Below are 25,695 nucleotides of genomic sequence, written 5' to 3'. Positions count from 1 at the left end.
GGCTGAGCTGAAGGGATATAGAGAGCGGCCCGGTCCTCCCAGCTCCCATAATCCCTCAGTGCGGCCGCTCTATCCTCCCGTCTCGTTGCTCGGGCACATGCTCGCTACGCGGGGCCGGCCCGGTTTCTTCGTGGCCTCGTCAGCAGCAGCGGGGAAACGAGGCCTAACGGCATGGCGCCACCCACAGGTAGCGGCCTATGGGGGGAGCAGGGCTGCACAGAGCAATGAGAGGGGATGGAGATGGGGGTGGGGAGGCCTGGGGTGGGGGTACAGAGCACAGCATGGGGATAGGGCGCCCTAAGGGATCCCATACCCCTATGCAGCCCCTTTATGTGGCTGAGGCCATAGGGTTCTATGTACCAGTGTTATGGGACCTTATAGCAAGGCCCAGCCCTGCTGGGCCTCTATAGAGTGCCCCTATTGAGGTAACGTGCTGGACAGTCAGACCCCCCGTCCCAATGCAGCCCCTTTATGTGGCTGAGGCCATAGGATTCTATGTACCAGTGTTATGTGACCTTATAGTATAGCACAGCCCTGCTGGGCCTCTATAGAATGCCCTTATTGAGCTCTGTGTGTGTAGTTGAGTTTTCCTCCTTGCTCATGTATGATTTCCTTCCTGCCTACGCGATAGCTGCTCACCCCGCCCCAAGGTAATGTGGTGGACAGTCAGACCCCCTACCCCTACGCAGCCCCTAAATATGGCTGAGGCCATAGGGTTCTATGTACCAGTGTTATGTGACCTTATAGCAAGGCACAGCCCTGCTGGGCCTCCATAGAGTGCCCCTATTGAGGTAACGTGGTGGACAGTCAGACCCCCCGTCCCTATGCAGCCTCTTTATGTGGCTGAGGCCATAGGGTTCCATGTACCAGTGCTATGTGACCTTTATAGCATAGCACAGCCCTGCTGGGCCTCTATAGAGTGCCCTTATTGAGGTAACGTGGTGGACAGTCAGACGCCCCCTCCCTATGCGGCCCCTCTGTATGTGGCTGAGGCCCATAGGGTTCCATGTACAAGTGCTATGTGTACCTTATTAGCATAGCACAGCCCTGCTGGGCCTTCTATAGAATGCCCTTATTGAGCTCTGTGTGTGTAGTTGAGTTTTCCTCCTTGCTCATGTATGATTTCCTTCCTGCCTCCCCGCCCCCAAGGTAATGTGGTGGACAGGCAGACCCCCTACCCCTACGCAGCCCCTAAATATGGCTGAGGCCATAGGGTTCCATATACATATTCAGTGTTATGTGACCTTATAGCAAGGCACAGCCCTGCTGGGCCTCTATAGAGTGCCCCTATTGAGGTAACGTGGTGGACAGTCAGACCCCCCTCCCCTATGCAGCCCCTTTATGTGGCTGAGGCCATAGGGTGCCATGTACCAGTGTTATGGGACCTTATAGCTTATCACAGCCCTGCTGGGCCTCTATGGGGTGCCCTTATTGAGCTCTGTGTGTGCAGTTGAGTTTTCCTCCCTGCTCATGTATGATTTCCTTCCTGCTTGCCTCCCCCCCCCAAGGTAATGTGGTGGACAGTCAGTCCCCCCATCCCAATGCAGCCCCTTTATGTGGTTGAGGCCATAGGGTGCCATGTACCAGTGCTATGTGACCTTATAGTATAGCACAGCCGTACTATACTCCTCTATGGAGTGTCCTTATTGAGTTCTGGGTGTCCAGTTGAGTTTTCCTCCTTGCTTATGTATGATTTCCTTCCTGCTTCCCTTTCCTCCCAAGGTAACGTGGTGGACAGTCAGTCCCCCCGCCCTCCAGCCAACCAGCTGCGTTGGGATCTGAGCGCTGAGCAGATCGAACGAATGGCTGCTGAGCTCACCGAGAGGACCAAGCTGGTGTACGACCGTGTGGGATCCCAGGAGCAGGGCGAGGTGTCCTATGAGAACACCCTGAAAGCACTGGCTGATGTGGAAGTGGAATATACAGGTATGAGTGTGAACTGGGAGCTCTCATTTGCAGGTTATCTATATCTTAATGTCTATTTTTTGCTCCTTTTTTTGGCTCTGTGCTGTCATCTCTTGCCTTCCCTTGACCCACTCGGTGGCACGGATGCTTTTCTAGCTAGGTACAAATACAAAGCAAAGAGTAGACTTGGAACGGAAACCTAAGTCTAAAATGAGAGCAGTGCTTTGGAAGCAGGAAGGTCTGCGGGAGGAGCAGTTTGTTTTCAAGGCTGTCTGTTGATTTTCAATGTCAGGGTGCTTCAAACAGGAACTAATTGGACATTACAGACATCTTTACCTTGTTGTCACGCTTAGTTTCTTCTCCAGGGCACTGGATGGGTACCTATATGTGTGTCTGGTCTGTTTGAACACTGCTATCAATATAGGGGCTCTGAAAAGTAACATGGTGTGATGGCATGGTGTTACCCAATGGTAGCAGGGAATGTTCTCTCTATATTCATTCCTAAAGTGGGGATAAGTCAGGAGAGAACACACCTGGGGTATGGCTGTCTGCCCTCCTACTCGTGAGCAGCCCTTGGACACGAAGCTGTTGCCTTTTCTTTAACCTATCTGTTCTCTTTCCAGTCCGTCGGAACATGCTGGACTTCCCCCAGCACGTCTCTCCATGCAAAGACATCCGTGCAGCGAGCACTGAGGCTGACAAGAAGCTCTCGGAGTTCGATGTGGAGATGAGCATGAGGCAGGATGTGTACCAGAGGATTGTCTGGCTCCAGGTATGTGCTGCTGAGCAGGGAACTTAAACTTCTTGCATTGACAGCCAGCTTTCTTCCCTTGTCCCTTAGAAGCAATTGATGCTGGGTCTGGAACTGAATAGTTGTATGGTTTAGATGCTAACGTGACCTGGGGAGTTGAAATTCGAAGGCTGTGCCACAAACCTTGTGTCACTGGTGTTATGATTGCCAACAGATCTCAGAACCTTCTGCAGCAGTTAGGTGAGGATGCCTGATCTCTTGGCTCCCTGTGCTCTCATGGGCTTTGTTTTACAGGAGAAAGCAGAGAGTGCCTCGCTGAAGCCTGAAGCAAAGAGGTATCTGGAGAGGCTGATCAAATTGGGTAAAAGAAATGGACTCCATCTGCCTGAGGAAACACAGGAGGTGAGACCATAGACAAGCAGGGGAAGCCTTGTGGGGTGGTAGGGAGGGAGTCCCACTGGAGTTGGGGCTGAGATGGGCTGGGCTGCTCAGGGTCTCCCTCATACTATGAGCTAGTGGCTGAGTGAAGGGGCCTGAATCTAGGTTAAAAACAGAAGGTGAGATGGAATAAGGGCAGGGGAGGCAGCTGCTTAAACACATGCAGCTCTTGAGCAGGCAGGAGGCAGTTGGGACCTTGCTGAGGTGGCTGTTGGCGACCAGGTGTGATCAAAGAGAGCCTGTTCCAAGCTGAGAGCTCAGTGCCCACATGCAATTAATTCTGCAGTGTTATGTTTGAATAAAAGCCAACTGCAAAGCATTGGGCAACTCAGCAGGCAGGCTGCTGGCTGGAGATTTGAACGGTGCTTGTTTGACTTTCCCATTCGGACTGATTGACTTTTTTCCTGTTCATCTCTTATTTTCAAGAAAATCAAAGCTATTAAGAAAAAGCTGAGTGTCCTTTGCATTGACTTCAACAAGAACCTGAATGAGGACACCACCTTTTTGCCCTTCTCAAGGGAGGAACTAGGTATGGACTGCTTCTGCTTTACAGTTCTCTGCTGTAGCAGTGGGTCAGGTACAGCAGTACCCAGCCAGTGAGCACTGGGATTGCTCTGGCAAAGGAGCCAAAGCCTGTTTCTGTGCACAGACCTGATATTTCAGGGCTCTTTGTCATTTGTCTGCTCTTTTCTTAGGGGGACTCCCTGAGGACTTCTTGAACTCTCTGGAGAAGACAGAGGATGGCAAGCTGAAAGTCACCTTGAAATACCCACACTATTTCCCTCTCTTGAAGAAATGCTACGTGCCTGAGACGAGGAGGAAGGTGGAGGAGATGTTCAACTCGAGGTGCAAGGAGGTAGGTGGCATTGCTGTTAGCCAGCAGGGCTAGAAGGAGGGAATGCCAGTTAGGACTCTTCCATGGACAACTCATGCTTCCTTTCTTGTCTACCTGCTTCATGTAAGCCGTGTGCCTTTGCATTGCAGGAGAACTGCTTGATCCTCAAGGAGCTGGTGGATTTACGGGCTCAAAAAGCCAGTCTGCTGGGCTTCAGCACGCATGCTGACTTCGTGCTGGAGATGAACATGGCTAAAAGCAGCAAGACAGTGGCTACTTTCCTAGGTATGTGGGGTGGGAGGGGAATGGGGGCACTGCTTGGCCAAATGGGCTGTTCTCACCCCCATGGCACTAACACTGTCCCCTGTGCTTTCCCAGATGAGCTGGCCCAGAAGCTGAAACCCCTTGGGGAAAAGGAACGGGCAGTGATCCTGGACCTGAAAAAGAAAGAATGTGAGAAGCGAGGCCTGGAGTTTGACAACCGCATCAATGCCTGGGACATGCGCTACTACATGAATCAGGTGGAGGAAACCAAGTACAGCGTGGACCAGAATCTGCTGAAGGAGTACTTCCCTATGCAGGTGGTCACCACAGGCCTGCTGGCCATTTACCAGGAGCTGCTGGGGCTCACCTTCCATCTGGAAGAGAAAGCTCAGGTGTGGCACGAGGACGTCCAGCTCTACACAGTGAAGGACACCTCCTCCGGGGAGACCATTGGCAAATTCTACCTGGATCTGTACCCACGGTGAGGCTCAGGGCAAAGCAGAGGGATGAGGAGCAGTGGGAGCAGAGTCTGCTGTGTGCCCGAGGAGGAGAAGGGGACATCCCTCTCCCCTCCATGTGGCTGTGGCAGAGCTGTCCTGGGGGCACTGGGTCTATGTGAGCTGCAGCATCATTGGGGCTGCTGAGCTGACCTCAGTGCCTTGTCTGGTGGCTCGTGGCTGGCAGTCTGATAGCATCCATGTAACAAACTCCTCTTCCTCACCCAGGGAAGGGAAGTACGGGCACGCTGCCTGCTTCGGTTTGCAGCCAGGCTGCCTCCTGCCAGACTCCAGCCGGCAGATCTCAGTGGCTGCCATGGTGGCCAATTTTACCAAGCCCACACCAGATGCTCCCTCCTTGCTGCAGCACGACGAAGTGGAGACCTATTTCCATGAGTTCGGGCATGTCATGCACCAACTGTGCTCTCAGGTGAGGTCTGGCTGGTCTAGTTTTGTTACCTTCCCCCCTTGTGTTCTCACATAAGGCTATGTCCCACTTGGAGATGTGCTTGACTATCTCCTAGGCGGAGTATGCCATGTTCAGTGGGACACACGTGGAGAGGGATTTTGTTGAGGCCCCATCACAGATGCTGGAGAATTGGGTGTGGGAAAAGGAACCGCTGCTGCGTATGTCCAGACATTACAAAACAGGAAACCCCATTCCTGATGAACTGCTGGAAAAGCTCATTAAATCCCGGCAAGCAAACACGGGTAGGTGCTGAAAAGGGATGTGGGAGTTAGGAATGGAGGGTTGTGTGCTATTCCCAATGAGGACAGAGCCTTGCTGGAGTGTCTGCTGGGTAGGGGATAAGGAAAGGGACTATTGGTGACCTGGCTGGTCAGGATGGTTAGATGAAAGGCTTTGTCTTGTTGCCTGTGGGGACTGAGGGGCCTGGGAGGAAGGAACCACATCTGTGGGGAGAGCTATGGAAGCCCCTGAGCCTCAGTTCTCTTCCCCCCCCTCACAGGGCTGTTCAACTTGCGTCAGATCGTCCTGGCCAAGGTGGACCAGGCGCTGCACACCCAGACGAAGGCCGACCCTGTGGAGGTGTTTGCACAGCTCTGTGAAGAGGTGCTGGGTGTCCCTGCCACCCCAGGTACGTGGGGCTGCTGCTGGGGATCCCACTCGTGCTGTTTGTGTGGCTTTGGTTCTGCAGGTTCCTTTCTGGGATGGGGCTTCCTGCTGGCTCAGAGGGGATGGTTTCCACTGAGTCCAGGAAAAGCAGGGCAGAAACCATACCAAAAATAATGGGAGATTCCATCCCTGTTTCCCCTGTGATTGTGGATGGGCTGATACAGCACCTTCTCTGACACATTTATGGCATGAAGGGCTTTTTTCCATGAGCAGTTCCTGCAGTGTTTCCTATTAAAACCCTTCCCTTCCTTTGCTGTGAAGGTACAAACATGCCGGCTACGTTTGGCCACTTGGCTGGAGGTTACGATGCCCAATACTACGGCTACCTGTGGAGCGAAGTGTACTCCATGGACATGTTCCACACACGCTTCAAACAGGAGGGGATCATGAACTGCAAGGTAAGGAGGATGTCCTGCATGGCCAAACCCTTCCCCAAGGGAAGGAGGTGGGAGGAGATGAGGTCAGAAGGATGGTCCTGCATACGCCCCCATCTCTCCTTGCAGGTGGGCATGGATTATAGGAATTGTATCCTGCATCCCGGTGGGTCCCTGGATGCTTCTGACATGCTGAGGAAGTTCCTGGGCCGTGATCCCAAGCAGGATGCCTTCCTGGCCAGCAAAGGACTGAAGGTGGAAAGCAATTCGCTGCCTTCAGCCTGCTAAGAAGCTGCTCCAGCCCGTTTGAGTCAAGCCAGCTCCTCTGCCTACGCACCAGTCTTCTCAGGCCCAGCAATACCCGGTACTTCAATGCATCCTGGGCTCTCCCCATTGGAGCTGTGCCTCCAGGATCCTCCTCTGAGCCCATCTGGGCATCCAGACCTGGCTTTGGTCCTTGTCTGGATGTAGGAAATTGAATCCCCTTTGTCACTGCCCATAAAGGGGAGATGGGGCTGTGACTTAACCACAAAAGTTAGCTGAACTTTTTACCCGATTTCTGCAGAAAGGGGTGAGTTTTAGTCTCATTTTTAGCTGGGGAGGAGGGTGAGAAGTTAGTGAGAAGTCCAATCATTGGTTTAAAATCCCTTATGAGGCTTCCCATTGGGCTGGCCTTGTTTTGTGACCGGAGCAGCCTTACTGTTGAGCACAAAACAAACCAGCCTGAGGAGGTTTGATTAGGAATCCTTCATCTCTGGGCAGCTGTGGAATAAAACATAGGAAGATTTCGGTGCTTAAAAACCAATTGTGTTTGCCACAATGTCCTGTCCTGAGCTGCTGCAATGCTCAATGGGGGGGGGGGGGGGGGGGGGCAGGGTATGTGTGGGGCAGAGCCCAGGACCTCATATGTGGGGTTATCTTAGGGTAACTGCTGCCCTAAGGGCTCAGGTCAGAGCAGCAGGGTGTGTTGTTGTTGGTGTCAGCTCTAAGCCAGGGTGGGACAGGGTTTGGGGGGGGGAGGGCCATGGAAAAAAAGCAGGAGGCTTCAAACAGCACAGATGCTTGGGATAAAAATATCCAGTGGGCCTGGAGCCATGGGAGGGCCTGGGAGAGGCTGGGCTATGGGGGACTGCAGCCAGCCCTTTGCTTGGCCTTGAGAGGAGCATGGCCTTGAGGAGCCCCATGGCAGTGCCCACATGCCATAGGGTGGAAATAGGCACCTGCAGCTATTGGAGCTCACACTGCCATCCCCTGCTGCTCCCTGCCCTTCTCCTCTGGTCCCCAAGCTTCCAGCTGAGCTGTTTCACCCCCTGGTTTGAAAGCTGGGTGAGAAGCAAGACAAAACCCAAGGGGACACGAGAGCCACCTCCATCCTCCCTCCCCCTGCCATGAGGATGGATCCATGGGCAGCAATGCAGCTCCTTGGTGCTCCTCAATGGGGCCACGTAGGCATCCTGTCTTTCCCCCCTTGCCCCCCACCCTCTGTTTTAGGCATAGGTGAGCCCAGGTGCAGGCTGCACAGGGCTGGGTGTGCTCAAACTGACCCTTTTTGAGTGTTATAACTGTCACATTTATCTGAGCTTTCAGGGTTTTCTTCTGCCTCTTTCTCTAAACCAGGCAGGGAAAACATGCACTTTTCCTCCCTCCTTCCCATCTAACTTTGTCCCTCCTCTTTATAACTCGTGTGCGGTCAGAGGTGCTGCTCATAGGGCTGACCCCAAGGCTCAGTGCTGTCTTGCACCAGGCTCCTTGGAGCTGCACTTTGTGTGTGTCCCCCCCCCCATATCCCCACCAGGGAAGAGAGATCCCACCTGTGGGTTTTCTTGTTTCGTTCTATTAACCTTTAAGGGCAAACAAACCGGTGTGTGTGTGTGTGTGTGCTGTCTGTAACGGTCACATCCCTCCCTGCTTGTTTCAATGACTGGATTTTAGATGATTCCTAGCACTAATAAACATTTTCCCCATGCGGATATCGTTGTGCTTTAGGTCTGGATAAGGAAGATGCTCCTTTTGCTCCTGTTGGCTGCAGCACGATGCTTATGGCACAGCCATCCCCACAGCAAGCTGAGGATGGGCACAGCATAGCAGGCGTGGGGTGGCAGCGTGTCCGGTGTGAAGCCCTGCACAGAGACAAGCAGTGATTCCCTTTGTATCTATGGGGCCGTGGCTGCTCCCCCCATTGCCCCACACCTTGCTGAAGAAGCTGTGGTCCAGCACAGCCTGCAGGTTGGGTCGTGCTGTGGGTTTGGGATGCAGCAGCTGTGCAAGGAGAGCTCTGGCTTGGGGTGAGATGCAGCTGGGCGTGGGATACTGTGCTGCACGGATGTGCTGGTACAGCTCCTGCCGCTGTGCCGCATCAAAAGGTGGGCTGCCCATCAGCACCGTGTACCTATGGGGGGCTCTGTGTGCTCAGTAGGGCTGTCAGCACCCCCTGCTCACCTTCTGGACCATTACTTACATGACACAACCCAATGCCCACACGTCTGATGGCAGCCCATGGCCTCTGCGTTGCAGCACCTCCGGTGCCAGGTATCCCGGTGTGCCACACAGCGCCCTGCATGGAGGGCACTGTGAGCTCTATGGGGCTACCCCACATATATGGGTACCATGGCTGTGCTCACCCCCAGCGCCGCCCTCCTGCTGCCACCAGCCGTGCCAGCCCCAGGTCCCCGATCTTCACCCTCATCTCTTTGCTCACCAGCAGGTTACCTGCAGGGGGACATCAGCATGAGGGCAGCCACAGCTCCCCCATCACCCCCCCATTATATCATAACACTGCATACTTGGCTTGATGTCCCTGTGCACGATGCCCTGTCTATGGAGGTAGTGCAGCCCAGCAATCACCTGCTGCAGGTAATAACGCACCTCCGGCTCGGTCAGTGCTCCCCGAGCCCGCAGGATGTCAGCAATAGACTGGGATAGGGCATGGGGTGGGCTCAGAGCACAGCACACCCCCCACTTTGCTCGCCCCCCACCCCAAATCCCTGCCCACCCCACTCACCCCATTCCCGCAGTGCTCCAGCAGCAGGTACAGGTGGCTGTGGGTGTTGAAGTGCCCGTGCAGCCGGATGATGTGGGGGTGACACAGACGGCTGTGCAGCTCCAATTCATTCTCCACCTGCATTGGGGTGAGCCCAGAGCCCAACAAACCCCCCTCCCCCCAACCCAATGCACTGCCCTTGGGGAGATGGGGGTGAGAAGGAAGGGATCAACCCAGAGATACAGGAAGGAGGAGGGGGAGGAAGGGCTGTGGGCTTTGCTCCCCTCCATGGGGTGTTCTATGCCCCCAGACTCACCCTCTCCTTGGTTCCTGGTATGGAGAGCCGTGCATGTGGGATCACCTTTGCAGCATAGACCCTCCCGCTGGCCAACTCCATCAGCTGGTAGCAGCTCCCAAAGGCACCCTGATGGGGGACAGTGGGGCAGAGCCCCAAGGGTTGGGACCCCAGATTGGGGTCAGAGCACTGAGGATCCTCGTGCTGCTGCCCCATGCTCTGCTCTGCCTCCATCCACATCCTGGCTGTGCTGGTTTCCTCCCCCAGCACATTTACCTCCCCCAGCAGCCATCCCCTCTGGTACAGTGCCCCACTGCCCTCATCCTGGATGTATCCACCAGGCATCTCTCCCTGTGCCATCCTGCTGCACTGTGCCCTGCACGGTGATGCTATAGGATCACCTGCACCTGCCTCCCCCCCTCACCCCCCCCATCCCATATGCTGTAACTGCTTCTCCTCCAGGCTGCCCACAGGGGTGAGGTGATGCTATGGGCCCTAAGGCACCACCACCCACCTCCCTGTGCTGCTGGGTGGGGATGGAGCCCGCGGCAACGTGCTTAGGGTTTGGGGGATGCTGTGACCACCCCCCATTCCATCTGCCCCCCTTCCCAGCCCTGCTGCATCCTCCAGAACCCAAAGACCCCCCCCAGGTCCCTTCACAAGGTCCCTCTGCAGCTGCTGGGACGCAGCCCCCATGATGCTGGAGCAGAATGGGGCTGGGAGTGGGGGGGGTCTCAGGACCGGGGTCCCACTTGTAGCGGGGGGGGGGCTGCACCCCAGGGTGCCCCATTGCAGGAATCCCCTGCCTGGCGCCTGCAGCTGGGCCTTGGTTTAGGGTGGGGGGGGGTCTGGATAACGGCCAGCATGGGGCTGTCGGCAGCTGTGCCCCCCCCCAGGGACATCCCATCCCTTTAACTCCCTGTGTGCCGCACCGGGCTGTGCTGCGCTGTGTGATGCCAATGGGTGGGGAGACCCTGGGGGGGGTTGGGGGGCAGTGAGGTGCCAGGAACGGCAGGAAACCTCCCCCCACCCCATGGTCATACCAACTCTATCAGCACCAGACCCCGTGTCACCCCACAGCGTTGGGGCTGAGCTCCGACTTGGGATCGCACACACACACACAACCACCCCCCCCCCCCCAAAGCCGAACCTCCCCCGCAGCTCGATGCACCGCGGGCCCCCAAGGGTTAAGCAGGAGATTGGGGAGGGCTGGGCGCACCTTTGGGGCTGGATATTAATAACGCGACGGGGAGGGACGGGAGGCGAGCGGGAGGGGAGCGCGGCCGCCCCGGGAGCTGCGCACGCGATGCCCGTTCGGCCGGGAGGGTCCCGAGCTGCTGCCCCTGTGCCCGGCCCTATAGCAGGATCTGTGGGTCGGGACTGACAGGGTGCAGCCCTGGGTGCTGGTGCTGCAATGGGGCCGGGTATGGCTGTAATAGGGCGGCGGGACGGCCTGGCACCCCGTGCCCACCCCCGGGGAACACACGGTGCCGGGTAAGCCCCTGCGTTCTGCTGGATCCCTTAGAGCCCCTCTGATGGGGGGGAGGTGGGATGTGGGACCCCCCCCCTATGCTGCCCTATGGGTATACAGAGCTCTGCTTCACCCCAGGGAAACTGAGGCACGTGGTGCCCTCCTGCACCTCATCATCTGCCCCTCGTTGGGATCCGACCCCTCTTCCCCCATAGGCTCTCCTTGACCCCTATGGGTAAACTAGGGGTGGTGGTGGGGAGTCTGGCTGTACTGCTGCTGCCCATGGGGTGCAGGAGGGTATTATGCCCCCAGGGACCCCCCCCATAAGTGCAGCAGGGGGGGAGTTAAGCAGCTCAACCAGGGGATTCCCATTCATGGCCCTGTCCCTGCTGCAGGGCTGGGGCCCCCGCACCCCTTTGCTGGGTGGGGTGAGGCTGGGGGGTGGTTTGGGGACAGTGGGGTGGTTTTATGGATGTGGGGTGGTTTGAGGCCTTAGGGTGCTTTAGGGCCATGGGGAAATGAGTGTCTGTGGGCAGCGGGGTGTGCGGGGTCAGGCACTAAAGCAATGGGACATAGAGCAGTTCTCAGGCACCCCCTGCATTGCTCACAAGGGGCAGATCCGGATCCGGGCTCACAGCTCAGGGCAGGCACTGAGTCACAGCTGCACCACCGCCTCCACCACGCAGGTCCCATCCTGCACCGCCAGCCCAGCAGGCAGTGTGGTGTGTGGGGCCATATGGGGTGAGCACAGAGATATAGGGCTGGTAGCATCACATATAGGGGCTGCAGCCACCTCAGTGGTGCAGTTCAGGGTGTAGAGACACAGCACTGTGCATCCTTGGGACCTTCCTGCACTGCCTCAACTTGGAGACCCCATGATGTCACCCCATCTGTGGCACCATAGTACTTATAGGGTACCCTCAGTGTCTCTGCTCTACAGGTGCTGGTGGCCGTGGTGGGCGCTGCTGCTGGCCTGGTTCATCCTGGGCATCAACACGATGCAGGTGAGGGTTGGGAGCACAGGGCTGCTCTGGCATCAGCCCCAGCTCTAACTGACCCCTTCCTCCACTCAGGTCCCAGCCCCAAGGGGAGCAATGTGGGGTCCTGAGCCCCCCACCCGCACTCGGCCCCGCAGGCAGCCAACTCAGGGTGTATGGGGGCCATGGGGGCCATGGAGTGCCTGCTCCAGCTCCTGTGGGGACGGCGTTGCGCTCCGCACCCGGAGGTGTCTGCGGTGAGTGGGGAGGGCAGAGCAGCCCCTATGTGTCCCTATACCCCACAGCAGCTGGGCGCCATCCCACATAATGGGATGGTTTTAGGGTGGGAGGAATGGGGGGAGATAGCAGGTTTCAGGTTTGGCTGTCTGCTCTTGGGGATGTGGGACACAGCCCCATATGGGACACTGCCCCACAAGAAGCCTCCATGGGGTCACAGGGCTGCATTGGGCTGCCTTAATCCTAACTATAACCCTAACCCTAACATCAACCCTGCCCTGCTGATGCTGTGCTGCAGCTCTGCCGAGGAGGAGCCGTGCACAGGGGACCAGCGGCAGTACCGGCTCTGCCAGCTCCAGGTGAGCATCCACGGATGAACATCCATTAAAGCACATCACGACCCCACAGGTTCCAAGTTTAGACCCTATAACCCCATTGTGCCATCCCCACAGGGCTGCCCTGGCGGCTCGGTGCCATTCCGTGCCATGCAATGCTCCCTATATGACGACAAACCCGTGCAGGGCATGCAGACCCGGCACCGCTGGGTGCCCTTCTATGGAGGTGAGCCCCAGGGCGTGGGGGCACCACTAGGGGCCCTGATACCCCCCACCACTGGTGTCCCCTCCTTCATTCTGGCTCTGCAGCCCCCAACGTCTGCGATCTCAACTGCTTGGCCGTGGGGCACAACTTCTACTACACCTTTGGCCGCGTGCTGGACGGCACCCGCTGCAGGCCTGGCTCCACGGATCTGTGCGTCGGTGGGCGCTGCATGGTGGGTGTATATTGGGATGGGACCCCCCAGCACCGCTCCCTCTCCTTACCCTGATATCTCACATCTCTGCTCCCTCAGAGCATTGGCTGTGATGGGATCCTGGCCGTGGGCACACAGCTCCGTGGCTGCAGCCGGTGCGGTGCGGGGCAGGACGGGTGTCTCTTTGTGCACCGGCTCTTCCAGGACACGGAGCCCTTCTCCGGTGAATGAATGAACATTGCCCCGGCCCCTCCATGGGTGAATGCTTTGGTTCTTGGCTCCCTTGTCCCTCCATCCCCTGTTCCCTGCAGCCCCCATCACCTCTGGGGTTGGTGGTCCCCAGGGTTGTTTGGGGGTCTCTAGTTTGCACCCGGGGCCCATGGGATCCTTTTGTTGTGCTGTGGGAATGGAGACGGCCATACATGACCTGCATGTCCCAATGCATGGGGTCAGGAAGGGTTAATGCCATGGGGGTGCCCCACTGCCCACCCATCCCCCCCACCTCTCCTCACTCACCCTGTGTGTGTCCCAGCTCTGGCCCTGCTGTCCCTATGACACCCCTTGGTATCTGCCCTGACTCCCTGCCCACCTCCAGGTCATTTTGGGTACATGAATGTGACCAAGATTCCCGCTGGGGCCACCAACATCAAAGTGACGGACAAGAGCCGCAACTTCCTCGGTAGGATGTTCTGTCCCCTCCCAGTGTGTCCCATTCCATCCCATTCCATCCTATGGCCATGGGCAACTGTGCACCACCGCTCCCCCCACTTTATGGGTGCAATGCTCCTCATTTCAGTGCACTTCCAAAGAGGGTGACTGTGAGTTTCAGTGCAGGTCCAATATGGGACCCATCCCTTAGGGGTTGGGGGTCTGCCCTTGGGATCTGGCTGTGCCATGGGACTGTACCCAAATGGATGGAGCACCCCACACTCAGTGTTCCCTACACTTGCTGCCCTCCTGGGGGCCTCCAATGGGGGCTCAATGCCCCCTCCCAGCCCAGCCCAGATGTGTTCCCTCTTGCAGCCCTGATGAGGAGCGATGGACGCTACGTGCTCAATGGGGACTGGTCCATTGCCTGGCCAGGGCCCTATGAGGCAGCTGGCACACAGCTGCTCTACGCCCGCAGCCCTGATGGCACCGAGAGCCTGGAGGCACCGGGACCCACAGATGAGGACCTCCATGTGCTGGTGTGGAGCAGGGGCAGTGTGGGGATGCGGGCAGGAGCCCCCAGCCCCAACGATCCCCTTAGTTCTGTCCCTGAATGCGCAGGTGCTGCTGCAGGAACCCAACCCAGGAATTGAGTATGAGTTCTGGCTGCCCCGCCAGCACCCCCAGGGCAGCATGGTGGACACCAGTGCCCTGCGGCAGCCTCAGCCCCGTGGGGCTGGCAGCCCCCCACCCGCTGAGCCCCCACTCCCCACAGTGCCCCCCAGGAGCAGGGGCCCCATCATGGAGCCACCGCCACCACGAAGCCCCACTGGGGTCCGAGCTGCTGCAGGTGACCTCCTACATCATCCCACACCTCCAGACTATGTGCTGCAGAGAGGTGGGGGTCCTGGAGTTCAGAAGTGCCCCCTCTCTCCTTATGGGATACGGTCCCATAGGGGGGGGTTGGGTGCTATATACCAGCCTTTATCCCCACAGGGCGATGCGGACGCTGCCACCCACCCAAGGGACGCTCCCAGCGCATCCAGCACTTCTGTCAGAGTGACTTTGGTGAGCAGATGGGGCAGAGCATGGGTAGGGATGGGGGGCAACACCTTGTATGATGCCCCACTCAATGCAGCTCCATCCCACCCTGCAGTGTTCAGAGCTCGGATCCTGGCCCAGCGCTCAGTGGGGCAGGAGATGCGTTACGAGGTGCAGGTGGTGACTCTATACCGGCACCGCTTCCCTATGGTACCGCTGGAATACGTCTGGGTACCCGATACATGTGGCTGCCCCATATTGCTGGGGGGCCACGACTACGTGCTGATGGCACGGCGGCACGTCAACTACGAGCACACATTGAACCGTATCCTGCTGCAACGCGATGGTTACGCACGGCCATGGTCACCCCGCGAGGAGCGAGCGGTGCGGGATGCGGGACGGCGCTGTGCACACCAGCACTGAGATCCCAAGGAGGGATATGGGGGGGGATGGGATTCCTCCTGCTGTGCTGTGGGTCCCGGTGGGTGTTTGGATGGGGGGTGGTGGAGGGGAGTGGTAATTTATTCTATTTTTTTGGCAGAAAATAAAGCTATCTATCGCTGGCTTGCTGGGTATCCCTTTCCTTGCTGGGTATCAAGGATCAAACCCATATGGTCCCTTCACTGAGCCCCTCCAGCAGCACATCTCCGTCCCCATCCCCATATGGCTGCCCGCCAGGCTGTGCCTCTCTTGGGGCAGGGGACCTCTGCTTATCTCCCTTCCGGCGGAGGCGCGGGTCCGTGGCTGTGCCGTAACCCAAGCTGTGCTCTGGCTCTGTCCCACGGGGCCCATAGATGGGGACAGGGATGGGGACACCCCAGGGGACATCACAGCATGGGCACTGGGTGTTGGGATCAGCCTTGGTGATAGGGCAAGCTGCTGGTGCCCTATAAGGGTGCTCCTTCCACCCAGCAGGGCTTGTCCATGGGTGCAGGGGGCTGCTTTGTTCTTGGGGGTCCCCAGCAGTGCTGGGCAGCTCCGTGCCATCCCCTTTGTGCTCCCATGATGGGGGTCCCCCCACTCACTGTCTGGGCTGCATGCACAGGGATGGGGCTGTGTGATCTGGGGCTGCTTATAGACCCACACAGCCCTCCCCATCCCCAGCACGATGCGCTCAGTGTCAGTTCAGGCTGCACAATGGGGGTGGGTCAGCCCATGAAGAGGGGGGGGGGAGGCCCCTAGAGAGGGTCCCTGCCTCCCATCAGGCTGGGGGCCAGCACAGCTGCAGGCAGCGTGCAATGATGGGAACACGGCTGCCTTGTGATTGCACGCTAAGGACAAAGGTCTTGCTCTCCTCGGTGACATCCCGATGTGCCCCAGCTGTGCAAACACACCGAGCCCAGGGTGGCACAGCAGGTACAGGGCTGATGGCCAGCACCCAGCCATGCTCTGTGCTGTACCCATGTCCTGCAGTCGTGGCTGACTCCCGTTTGACACTGATGTCCCCATAGGGCCCCTGCTGGCAGTGCTTTCCATACAGTCCCAGCCTGGTGTTGTGCTGCGTGCTGGGGCTCAGCTGTGCCGTGCTGCTGGGACACAGGGCACTGTGATGTGCAGTGGCACCAGGCACGTTCCTAAAGGCTGAACCTTATTCCAGCCCTCAGTTTGTCCTCCTCAAGCAGCAGCACAGCACCCAGCTCCTGCTCCCTACCCAGATGTGGGTTTTTGGCCCTTCCAGCACATGTTTACATGGGTGCAGCTGTTCAAAGGGACATCACGTCTCCTCCCCACCCCTCTGTGCCTGGGAAAGGCCATGGGATCCGTGCTCTGCTCCCTCTGGACATCACTGCAATGAATCAGGGCCGTGTCCAGCACTGCCCCAGTCCCAGGGGATGAGGCAGAAGGGAACGACAGCCCCAGCTGTGTCCATATCCACATACAGAGCTGGGTGAGAGCGGCCCATAAAGACAACAAGGGGTTTATTTCAGAACAGGGTGTCATACAGGCTGGTGTCATTATCTCCCAGCCCAGCAGTGACCTGCACAGCGAGCCAGCACACACAGCCACACAGCACGGAATATACAGGACAGGATGGCAATGAGGATGGCAATCTCACAGAGCAGGAGGATGGGGAGGAGGTTCATGTGCTGCTGCCCTTCATGGGGGGAGAAGCCTTGAGGAGCTGAGCAGGAGTGTGTGTGCTCGTCAAAGGCTTGTGCAGCAGGGCAGGAGGTGCAGTTGTTGGCTGAGCTGCCCTGGCACGTGTAGCAGGAGTGATGGCAGAGGATGCAGGTACGGGATGTGTGCGTGGTGTGGCCATAGGAGCGGGGGGGGCAGTAGGACAAGCAGGAGCCTTGATGGGCATAGAAGGAGCCACTGCACTCTGTGAAGGGATGGGGGTGTGAGAGGGGATGTGGGACCACCTGGAGCTGAGAGCATCATCCCCTGCTGCCCCAGGGCATGGTGAGGGATGCTCTCACCTGTGCATGCTCCCTGTGCATCCCGCTTGGTGCACTCGCCCATGGTGGGGGCTGAGAAGTGCCTGGCCATCATGTCCTCATCTGTGCCGTGTAGGTGCAGGATGAAGCTGGTCAGCACGCCTGGTGGTGGGAGGGAGAGGACACAGCACTGGGTGGTGTCCACATGTCCCCAACCCACTTCCTTGCTGGTGGATGTGGGGCTGGAAGCTGTAGGGTCAGCAATGCCCTCTATAGGGCTGGGTGGGAGACCCCAAAGGGCAGCCCCCATAGAGACAGGGCTCTTACAGGGGCTGTGCCCAGGGAGACAACAGTCAGATGGCAAACAAACAGGGGGAAGGGAGGGGAGGGAATGAAGCACTGTGTGGGTGGGTTCATCCCCCCAGAGCCCACCTGTGTTGTAGGCATCACCCTTATTCTCCAGCATCAGCGTCCATGTCCCATTGGGGTCCTCATCCCAGAAATGTGTGGACATGAAGGTCCAGTCCTTGTATCCTTGCTGGCTGGTGTCGTATGGGCTGCGGGCAGATATAAGGGGGGCAGATATAAGGTGCAGACCAAAGGGGTTCTGCAGACCCCCCCAGGGTTGAGCATAACAGAGCACTGCTGGGACTCAGCACAGCCCTTACCGCACGGTCACCAGTGTGGATGTGGTCCCCATGGGGCTCCTCAGTGTGATCTGCAGGTCCCCCCTGCGGCTGTAGCTCAATGAGAGCTGCACCTGGACGTGCTCCAGTGAGAGGATGCTCCTGGTCGTCCCCGAGCAGGAGGATGTGTCTGCAGGGATGGTGAGTTTGGAGCCGATGTTCCTGATGGGCACAAGAAGGGGTGAGAGCATCATCAACCCCAATTCACATCACCTCTAACCACAGCCAGAAGCCAACACTTGGGGAGCTTTGCTCCTGCATGAAGTCAGACCCTGGGGACCTCATTCCTTACCTGGGGGTATGGAGAGCTTTGATGGAACATCTCATCTGGGGCCGCGTTCCTGCCCATGCCTGGGCCAGCTCCACCAGCAGAGCAGCGTCCAGCAGCCCATAGCCATAATAGTGGCTCACTGGGATGTGGGATAAGGGGGCACGTGAGCCCCATTGCTTGGAGGGCTGGGTCTGCATGAAGCCAACAGCCACAGACTCACCCTTACGCCCGACCCCATTCACAGCCCAATCCTCTGCCTGCAGGTGAGCGGGTCGGGAGGCTCTGACCACCAGATGCTGCACGTCACGCCAGGTCAATGCTGGGCTGGGAGCAAGAGGGTGTTGGGGCTGAGGGCTCTGCAATGGGGGGAGCTCTGGGGGCAGCCCCCCGACACCTACTTGGCCTCCAAAGCGAGGGCAATCATCCCTGCAGCCAGTGGGGCTGAAGCAGAGCTGCCTGCATGTCTGTCTGTGCAATGATGGTGCAGATCAGTGGTCACCTGGGGAGGGCAATGGGGGTGGGTTGTTGTCCCTTGTCCCTTGCTGGAGGATGCACCCTGGTCCCTCTATGGGACACACAGATGGAAGTGCCTCCTCCTGCCCAGGTTGGGGGGGTCACTCACAATCTGTGCTTGGCTGCTGACGCTGCTGCTGTAGGTGGTGGTGAGGGTGGAGGCGCAGGGTTCGCTGTAACGGGGCTGTCGGCCGCTGGCAAAGGCACTGCCCACTGTCAGCGTGTAGATGCTGTTGGTGTACCCATCGCAGTTGCAGTTGTCGTAATTGATGCCACCGTTGCCTGAGGCCCAGATGAAGATGGAACCGAGCCCCCCACGCCCCTGGGACAGGCAGGAGATGGGCTTGTCACCATCCAGCTCTATGCTGGAGAACCCAGAGCATCCCTGCACCAGCATCAGCAAGAGACTGCTCCGATCCAGAGCCAGCAAACCTACATGGTATGAGTGCCGTGCTTACTTTTGTGATCCCATTGTGAAAGGCTTTCATGGCCAGCACACCCGGCCCATCCACGTGCCTCCCATCATCCAGAGGCCCCCAGCTGGCGCTGTAGATATGGATGTGCTGCGGCTGCAGGCTGAGGGACCGAGCCTCCACGATGTCTGTGATGGGACCATCCAGCATCCTCACACCTAGAGAGATGATTTGGGTCTGGCCAGGACCCAGCCCTGCTCTGCAGCCATCAGCCACTGCTGGGTTACCACTCCTCCTTAACCCCTGTGCAGCTTTAACCCCACTTGGCCACCAAACCTGCAGCCAGTGGAGACAGAGCCCTGCCCTGCTGCAAGTCTGCAGCACCCTCTAGTGCTGCACAAGCCTTAAGCTTCCCCTGGAGCAGCACAGCAGCTGGGAAACCCTCAGGGCTTCACATCCACCAAACACCACGCAGGGAGGGGAACACTGATGGTGTCCAAAGCATTGCTCTGAAGCCCCATGTCCTGCAGCTTTGCAGCACTGTGGGGTCAGCCTGAGGCTTGCAGCAGGAATTGCTCACCTCCAATCTTTGCATTGTATGCAATGCCTGCACCGCAGATCCCGTTGTTGGCTACGGCTGCTGCCTCTCCTGCACAGCGTGTCCCATGTCTAAGGGGCAGACACAAGAGATCCATCCTTGAAGGGGGCTGAGTGAGTGGGGTGGGCTGTGGGGGTTTCAATGCAGAACCAGAGGATTCAACTCACCTGTTCTCACCCCAGGTGTCGTACCTGGGCTGGGGGTCAGGGTCGTTGCTGTTGAAGTCGTAACTCGCGAGAGGATCCTAATGCAACAAGGGCTACCAGTGGGACCAAAGCACGTTGCCAAGAGGCAGCCAGCCAGCACAGGGAGGTCCCTGCATGCCCACTGACTGCATTGGCCTCGCCTGAACCTGCAGGGCTCATTTAAACCCACGCTGCTCTGAACTGATTAAGGTTCCCCTGTTCTCTTTGCTCTCTGAGCACGTGAGGCTTTACAAGCCCTACTTGCTTTGCAGCTTGCTGTAATTACATCTGACTATTCTGGGGGCTCAGCCGTACACAAGTTCTAACATTTCCTTGCTGTGAGAAATGATGGCAGAGAAGCAGAGCCCTTTGATCCCACCCCATATCCCAAGGGCTGCAGAGCTGCACCATCCCCTCCCAGCCCCAAAACTCAAAGCTCTGCCCAAGGGGGGAGCTTGGTTACGTAGTTAGGAGCCAGGTCAGGGTGATCCTTCTCAATTCCATCATCCAGGATGGACAGCACGACCCCTCGGCCGGTGAAGCCTTTGCTCCAAGCAGAGAGGATGTTGAGATCAGGGCTGATGTCGTTGTTCTGGACAAGGGATTGGGATGGATCAGTGCATCCTGCTGCCTCATCACTGCTGGCATTAGTCCTGCTTATGCTCAGGGCAGGTGATTGAGGACATTGGGATTAGATGGGAGAGCAGCACCATCTCACCATGTACCACTGCTTGGGGAACCAAGGGTCTGTGGGCACCACGTTGATGCTCCTCTTGGCTCTGATCTTCACTGTTTGCTGCTCAAACCAAAGAACCTGGGTGGGAAGCAGCGTTGTTGGCACTATGTGTGTTCCCATAAGGGTGCCCTGGTCTAATGTGCAGCCCAGCCCCTACCTGTGGTTCCCTGCTCAGCCTCAGGCTCCAGCCCCAGTGCCTGCTCAGGGATGTCTGCCTGGAGCCACGGTGTTGGAAGTGATAGTAGGGCTCTCCATCCAGCACCTGCAGTGAGGGCTGAGCTCAGGGGGCTGCATGGAGATGGGCAGAAAGAAATGGGGGGGGGGGGATGCCAGTTCAAAGTCTGCTGGGCTGCAGGGTGGGAAGGATGCTTTGGGATCATGGAGTGACTGTAGGGGCTGGGAGGGACTTCTAGAGGTCATTGAGTGCATTCCCCTGCCAAAGCAGGCTCCCTGCACCACGATGGTGCTGGAAAAGGGGCTGCTCTGCACCATGCACGGGCTCCCTCTCCTACCTATGCTTGTAGCAGGTAGCTGTGCAGCCCTATAGGACCCCATATACCCCATACACAGCCCTACAGCGGGTCGGACCTCACCTGCCCCACGCAGATCAGCCCGTACCGCTGTGCCAACAGCCCCGCATCCCTCTGCCCCTCCGCGACCAACACAGCCCAGCTGCTCAGATAAACGCTGCTCGGAGCGTCGTGCGGACCCGCTGTGAGCCCCAAACCCACCCCCAGCCCCACACCCAATAACACCCCCAGCCCCCACGCCCCCCCTATGCCGTGCGGTGTCGCCATGCCCTGCGCTCTGCGTGCGTTACCATAGAGCTGGAGACGCCACCTGCCCGTCCCTCCCCGCTCCGCCCCGCACAGAACCGGGACCGCATAGGGCCGAGCGGGGCCCGCAGCCATGGGGACCGTCCAGCAGCGCCTGCAGCGCTTCCTCGACCGACCCGGACCGATCTCCGACCTCTTGGGCCGCCTGGAAGCCCGGACCGGTGTCCGCCGGTTTTACCTGGCTACAGGTGAGCCCGCAGCCCCACCGCGTGGACCCCTTCCCCTTCAGCCCCCTTCCCCTATTCCGGGTCCACCCCAGCCCCCTCCCCTTATTCCGGGTCCCCTTCAGCCCCCTCCCCCTATTCCGGGTCCCCCCCCAGCCCCGTGCTGCGCTGACAGCCCCACACTGCCCACCCTGGGGAAGGGAGGAAGCTGCCCAGGGGAGCCGTTGGTTATTTAGGGGAGGGGGTGTCTTCCTCTTCCCCCCCTTCGATCCCAGCCCCACATGGTGGGCTTCACAGAGCCCTGCCCTGCCCAGTGTTGCTCCCCACATCCCCCTGCCCTATGGAAGCCTGGCTGTAGCATGGAACCAAGCCCCCAACCCCCAGCAGGAGGGCAGAGGTCTGTTCGTTAACCAGCTGCTGTTTGTTCATTAACGAGAAACAAGTGATATCTCCCCACGGAGCCGATCCCGGCACCGTTTGACCCCCTCGGTGAGGCTGTCACCTCAACCTTGGCCATTTCTGTGCCTTGGCTGCGTTTATGACTTGCCATCTGCCTCCACGTTGCCATATGGAACCTCCTTATGGGGGGGGGGGGGGTCTGGGTTTCCCTGCTGTGCCCCCAGCCTGATTCCTGGCCCCACGGCTCCTATAGAGCTTTGGTTGCTCTGCTGGGATCTGACACGTGTTTGGAGCGCTGGTTCTGGGGCTCTGGTTGCACTTTGGGCTGTGGGTGACAGGGATAGAGCAGAGTTGTTGTTCCTGCAGCTCAGCTCCGATGTCTGGAAAGGAGAAGCTGATGCTCAACAACAAATATCGGGTTTCTTCCTCCCTTCCCCCCCACCCTGCAGCAATCCCTCAGCCCAGAAGGGGCTGCTCGGTATCTTATAAAGCAGCCACAGACCCAACAGCTGCCTCTGTAAAGGGTAAAGGGCACCAAGGAGGAGGACAGCATCCCCTCTGTGCCACATCTGCTTGTGGATGGGGATAAACCTTTGCCAAGCTCTCCATTCAGTGCTGCAGAGATGAGGCTTCACTGACCTCCTGTCCTGTATGGGAGGCAGAGATGGGGCTCTGGGTGTGGGAGCCTTGGAGCAGCTCCTCCACCAGCCTGATCAGGACCCATAGGACACAGAATCCCTTCCTCCTCCTCCTGTGTTCACATTGTGGGTTTAGGACCCCGGGATGTGTCTCCTTCCTGCCCTCCTTCACACAAGGCTCCTCTGTGTTCAAAGCTGAGCCTCTCCTTTGTGTTTTGCTCTTACATAAATTTCTCCGGGGCTAAACTTAGCCTGTGCAATCCATTCTAAGGCTCTTTAGGGAATGAAACCCGGAGCTGCCTGAACCTGCCTGCTTATTTCCCTTGGAGGGGGAAGCTGTAACTGCTCCCACCAGCTGGGAACAGCGCCCAGCTCCCTTTGCAAAGCCCAGAGGTGCCCATATGAGCACAGAGCATGGAGCAGATCTGCTGCTGTGAGCAGCACAGGGATGAGCCCTGTGTCCTCTGTGCCCCTTCCCTCTGATTCACTGCCACAGACAGGCTAAGTCCCAGCTCTCTTGCCCTGCTGTAGGATAAGGTGCTTAAGCTGCTGCTAAGCAGGAGCTGAGACACCATTGGGGTGGCTGAACTCTTGGCTCTATCCTGCAGGCTCCTTGGCTTTCGTGGGGCTGTACCTGGTGTTTGGCTACGGTGCCTCATTGGTCTGCAACCTCATTGGCTTTGCCTACCCTGCATATGTCTCGTAAGTACTGACCCTACAGCTCTGGATGGTCACTCCTGAAACACTGGGGAGTTGTTATGGGGCTCATTGCCAGGCCTGGAGATATGGGAACAAACCAGTAATTGATGTCCTCCATCCCATAGCATCAAAGCCATCGAGAGCTCCAGCAAGGAGGATGACACCACGTGGCTCACATACTGGGTGGTGTACGGTGTCTTCAGCATAGCCGAGTTCTTCTCTGACATTTTCCTCTACTGGTTCCCCTTTTATTATGCTGGGAAGGTAACGACTTCATGGGGGCACAGGGGAGACCCCCCCTTTGATGGCTGAGCTCTTGTGGTTCATGTATTGAGCTCTGGGGCTTCCTCTGGGCACCTTTGGCAGTACTGGGATGCCCATACAATCCAGCTCTGCAGCATCTCTTCCCCTATAGTGCCTGTTCCTGGTGTGGTGCATGGCCCCAGTGTCCTGGAATGGCTCCCAAGTGCTTTATCACAGCATCATCCGACCCTGCTTCCTCAAACACCACCGTGCTGTGGACTCGGTGCTCAGCGACCTCAGCACCAAAGCACTGGATGCAGCCTCTGCCATCACTAGAGAAGGTAACGTGGGTCCAACCCTCATCATGGGGCAGCTCTCAGTGCCCCACACCCCTCCTGTATCCCACCCCATATCCCCACAGTGATGGCAGCCCGGCCCTTCTCTTTATCTTTCTTCTTCCTACGCCTCCTGGAGCAGTTCTACACACTCTGCTCAGCAGCAGAGCCCGGCTGGCTGCCCAAGTCACCCCGCAGCTCAGCGTGTCTGTATGTAACAGCCATATCCCATAGCCCAGGTCCTGCTCCTATAAGCCCCGGTCCTATAAGCCCCTCTCCTATAACCCCCTCTCCTATAACCCCCTCTCCTATAACCCCCTCTCCTATAAGCCCTGCTCCTCCAGACCCCTTTGCTTTAGCCCACCCACTGTAGATATAGAGCAGGCTCTCCTCACCCCCCAACCCCCCCATCTCGGTGGTCTCAATGCAGGTCCCGACCCTCACCCTTCTCTCTTTCTATCCCGCAGCCGGGGCCGCCGTGAAGTTGGCACAGGAAGCGAAGAACAAATAAAGCACCGGGACAACGCCGGCCTCAACCCGTTCCCTGCTCCCCCGGCCCATCCGCGTCTCGGTTCCCCCCCCCCTTTTTCCCCCCCCTCCCCAAAGTAAAGCTGTTCCCCATCCACTCCCGTCTGTCGCGGCGCCTTTAAGAGGGGGCGTGGCTTCGTGGTGGCGCGGTTGTGACGTCATTAGTGCGCGGGAGAAGGAGGGGCGCGCGCGCGGGAAGGTGGAGGTACGGCAACCAGGAAGAGGGGGGGGGGGGGGGGTCTGTCTGTCCGTCTGGTTTCCTGGCGGGTGAGTGTCCGTCTGTCCCGGCTGTGAGCCCCCCCCTACCCCCCCCAGAGCCCCGCCATGAGCTCCAAGGCCAAACGGGTCCTGCCCACCCGCCCCGAGCCCCCCACCGTGGAGCAGCTCCTGGCCGACGTGCGGGGGGCGCCTCCGGCCGACCCCGTCCTCATGATCCCGGCTGAGCCCCCCCGGGACGGGCCCGCACCAGGTGAGCCCCACAGCGGCAGCATCAGCGGGTGGGAGGGCAAAGAGCACCGACCCCCCCCCTATTAAGCCCCCCGTACCCCCCTATACAGGGCAGGAGGACGGCGTGGATGAGCAGGAACGGCTTTACCGGCAGTGCCGAGGTTACGTGGAGATGAACCGACGGCTGCGGGAAGCTCGAGGGGAGCTGGCAAAGAAGCGAGATGAACTGCAGAGATCGGGCATGGCACTGGAGAGAGACATGGCCGAGATGAGGCACAAGGTGTTCTGAGGTCGGGATACAGCGTTGGGGTCTCACCTGGACCCCCCCTACCCCTGGCTGCCTCCCAGTGCTCCCAATACACCCACAGCAGCACACAGCTCTGCTCCCTGCCGGCACCATGTCCACGCAGCACAGCTTCACCTATGACTTCTCCATCTGGTACTGCCCCGAGGATCACTCTGTCGCCTCCATCATCGCTGAGTTCTTAAGGACAAAAGGATTTCGGGGCTACTTGGAGCACTGGGACCAAGTGGCTGGGACCTCTGTTGTGCTCAGCACCACTGAAGCCATCAGTGCCAGCAGGGTGGGCATCCTCCTGCTGTCCCCTACATCCCTGGGGGATACGTGGTGCCAACGTGTGTCCGAGTGGAACCTGCAGCACGTGGTGGAGCGTGGTGGCATCAGGCTGCTCCCCGTGTGCCTGGGGGTGAGGAAGGAGGAGCTGCCACCCTTCCTGCAGCACCTCACCCAGCTGCATTACCAGACCCCGTTCTTCTTTCAGAGGCTCTTGAGGAGCCTGGTGGCATCCCAAGCCCTGCCAGCAAAGTCAAGGAGAGCTGAGAGCTGAGGGGCAGCTTGGGATGGGGGGCTGGTGCCACTGGTGGGGATTGGGACAGCATGATGGGATGGGACAGCACATGGGGCTGTGTTATCACAAACCTCAACACATCCTCAATAAAACCCTTATTAGGAAGCAGGTTGTGATATCTATGGTGGGGGGGTGCCTGTCCCTGTGTGTTGCTTGGA

General features: G+C 58.4%; 5 protein-coding genes across 11 annotated transcripts; 4 read left to right on the top strand and 1 right to left on the bottom strand.

The window, feature by feature from the left end:
- Nucleotides 1-62: 62 nt before the first annotated feature.
- On the top strand, nt 63-8,169 carry THOP1 (thimet oligopeptidase 1). The gene is made up of 13 exons (XM_015886304.2): nt 63-187; nt 1,723-1,926; nt 2,529-2,677; nt 2,951-3,058; nt 3,521-3,623; nt 3,790-3,950; nt 4,079-4,214; nt 4,308-4,674; nt 4,919-5,120; nt 5,215-5,401; nt 5,659-5,787; nt 6,087-6,223; nt 6,329-8,169. The coding sequence occupies exons 1-13, from the start codon at nt 172-174 to the stop codon at nt 6,485-6,487; spliced, it is 2,058 nt and encodes a 685-aa protein (XP_015741790.1). The 5' UTR covers nt 63-171; the 3' UTR covers nt 6,488-8,169.
- Nucleotides 8,170-10,722: 2,553 nt separating this feature from the next.
- Nucleotides 10,723-15,107, top strand: ADAMTSL5 (ADAMTS like 5). 3 transcript variants are annotated; one of them, XM_015886323.2, is made up of 12 exons: nt 10,723-10,968; nt 11,886-11,949; nt 12,019-12,179; nt 12,458-12,518; nt 12,612-12,720; nt 12,804-12,931; nt 13,010-13,133; nt 13,506-13,589; nt 13,934-14,097; nt 14,192-14,456; nt 14,555-14,626; nt 14,715-15,107. In XM_015886323.2, exons 1-12 carry the CDS (start codon nt 10,889-10,891, stop codon nt 15,020-15,022), a joined length of 1,620 nt encoding a protein of 539 aa, XP_015741809.1. In that variant the 5' UTR covers nt 10,723-10,888; the 3' UTR covers nt 15,023-15,107. The 3 variants fall into 3 exon arrangements, with proteins under 3 accessions (XP_015741809.1, XP_015741810.1, XP_015741808.1); XM_015886324.2 differs by having other exon boundaries at nt 14,180-14,408; XM_015886322.2 differs by having other exon boundaries at nt 14,180-14,456.
- A 1,394-nt stretch (nt 15,108-16,501) lies between these two features.
- On the bottom strand, nt 16,502-21,290 carry PCSK4 (proprotein convertase subtilisin/kexin type 4). 4 transcript variants are annotated; one of them, XM_032440999.1, is made up of 15 exons: nt 20,973-21,290; nt 20,537-20,641; nt 20,362-20,457; nt 20,107-20,235; nt 19,626-19,702; nt 19,441-19,529; nt 18,906-19,078; nt 18,557-18,769; nt 18,333-18,433; nt 18,155-18,258; nt 17,956-18,073; nt 17,646-17,825; nt 17,410-17,534; nt 17,020-17,139; nt 16,502-16,922 (listed from the first exon to the last, which is right to left on the bottom strand). In XM_032440999.1, the coding sequence occupies exons 1-15, from the start codon at nt 21,288-21,290 to the stop codon at nt 16,555-16,557; spliced, it is 2,316 nt and encodes a 771-aa protein (XP_032296890.1). In that variant the 3' UTR covers nt 16,502-16,554. The 4 variants fall into 4 exon arrangements, with proteins under 4 accessions (XP_032296890.1, XP_032296891.1, XP_032296892.1 ...); XM_032441000.1 differs by having other exon boundaries at nt 17,956-18,258; nt 19,441-19,556; nt 21,200-21,282; XM_032441001.1 differs by having other exon boundaries at nt 17,956-18,258; nt 21,200-21,282.
- On the top strand, nt 21,267-24,318 carry REEP6 (receptor accessory protein 6). Of its 2 annotated transcripts, none has more exons than XM_015886382.2 (5): nt 21,267-21,403; nt 23,025-23,118; nt 23,241-23,379; nt 23,531-23,699; nt 24,161-24,318. In XM_015886382.2, the coding sequence occupies exons 1-5, from the start codon at nt 21,289-21,291 to the stop codon at nt 24,202-24,204; spliced, it is 561 nt and encodes a 186-aa protein (XP_015741868.1). In that variant the 5' UTR covers nt 21,267-21,288; the 3' UTR covers nt 24,205-24,318. The 2 variants fall into 2 exon arrangements, with proteins under 2 accessions (XP_015741868.1, XP_032296895.1); XM_032441004.1 differs by lacking the exon at nt 24,161-24,318 and adding an exon at nt 23,836-23,942.
- A 36-nt stretch (nt 24,319-24,354) lies between these two features.
- Nucleotides 24,355-25,642, top strand: C28H19orf25 (chromosome 28 C19orf25 homolog). Its single transcript, XM_015886386.2, has 3 exons — nt 24,355-24,426; nt 24,537-24,690; nt 24,779-25,642. Exons 2-3 carry the CDS (start codon nt 24,546-24,548, stop codon nt 24,955-24,957), a joined length of 324 nt encoding a protein of 107 aa, XP_015741872.1. The 5' UTR covers nt 24,355-24,426; nt 24,537-24,545; the 3' UTR covers nt 24,958-25,642.
- The last annotated feature ends 53 nt before the right edge of the window (nt 25,643-25,695 follow it).

The sequence above is a fragment of the Coturnix japonica genome, chromosome 28 (genome assembly GCF_001577835.2).
Source record: "Coturnix japonica isolate 7356 chromosome 28, Coturnix japonica 2.1, whole genome shotgun sequence".
Classification (NCBI taxonomy): Eukaryota; Metazoa; Chordata; class Aves; order Galliformes; family Phasianidae; genus Coturnix; species Coturnix japonica.
Note: the sequence above shows the minus strand (reverse complement) of the source record. Positions and strands in the feature narration are given on the sequence as shown.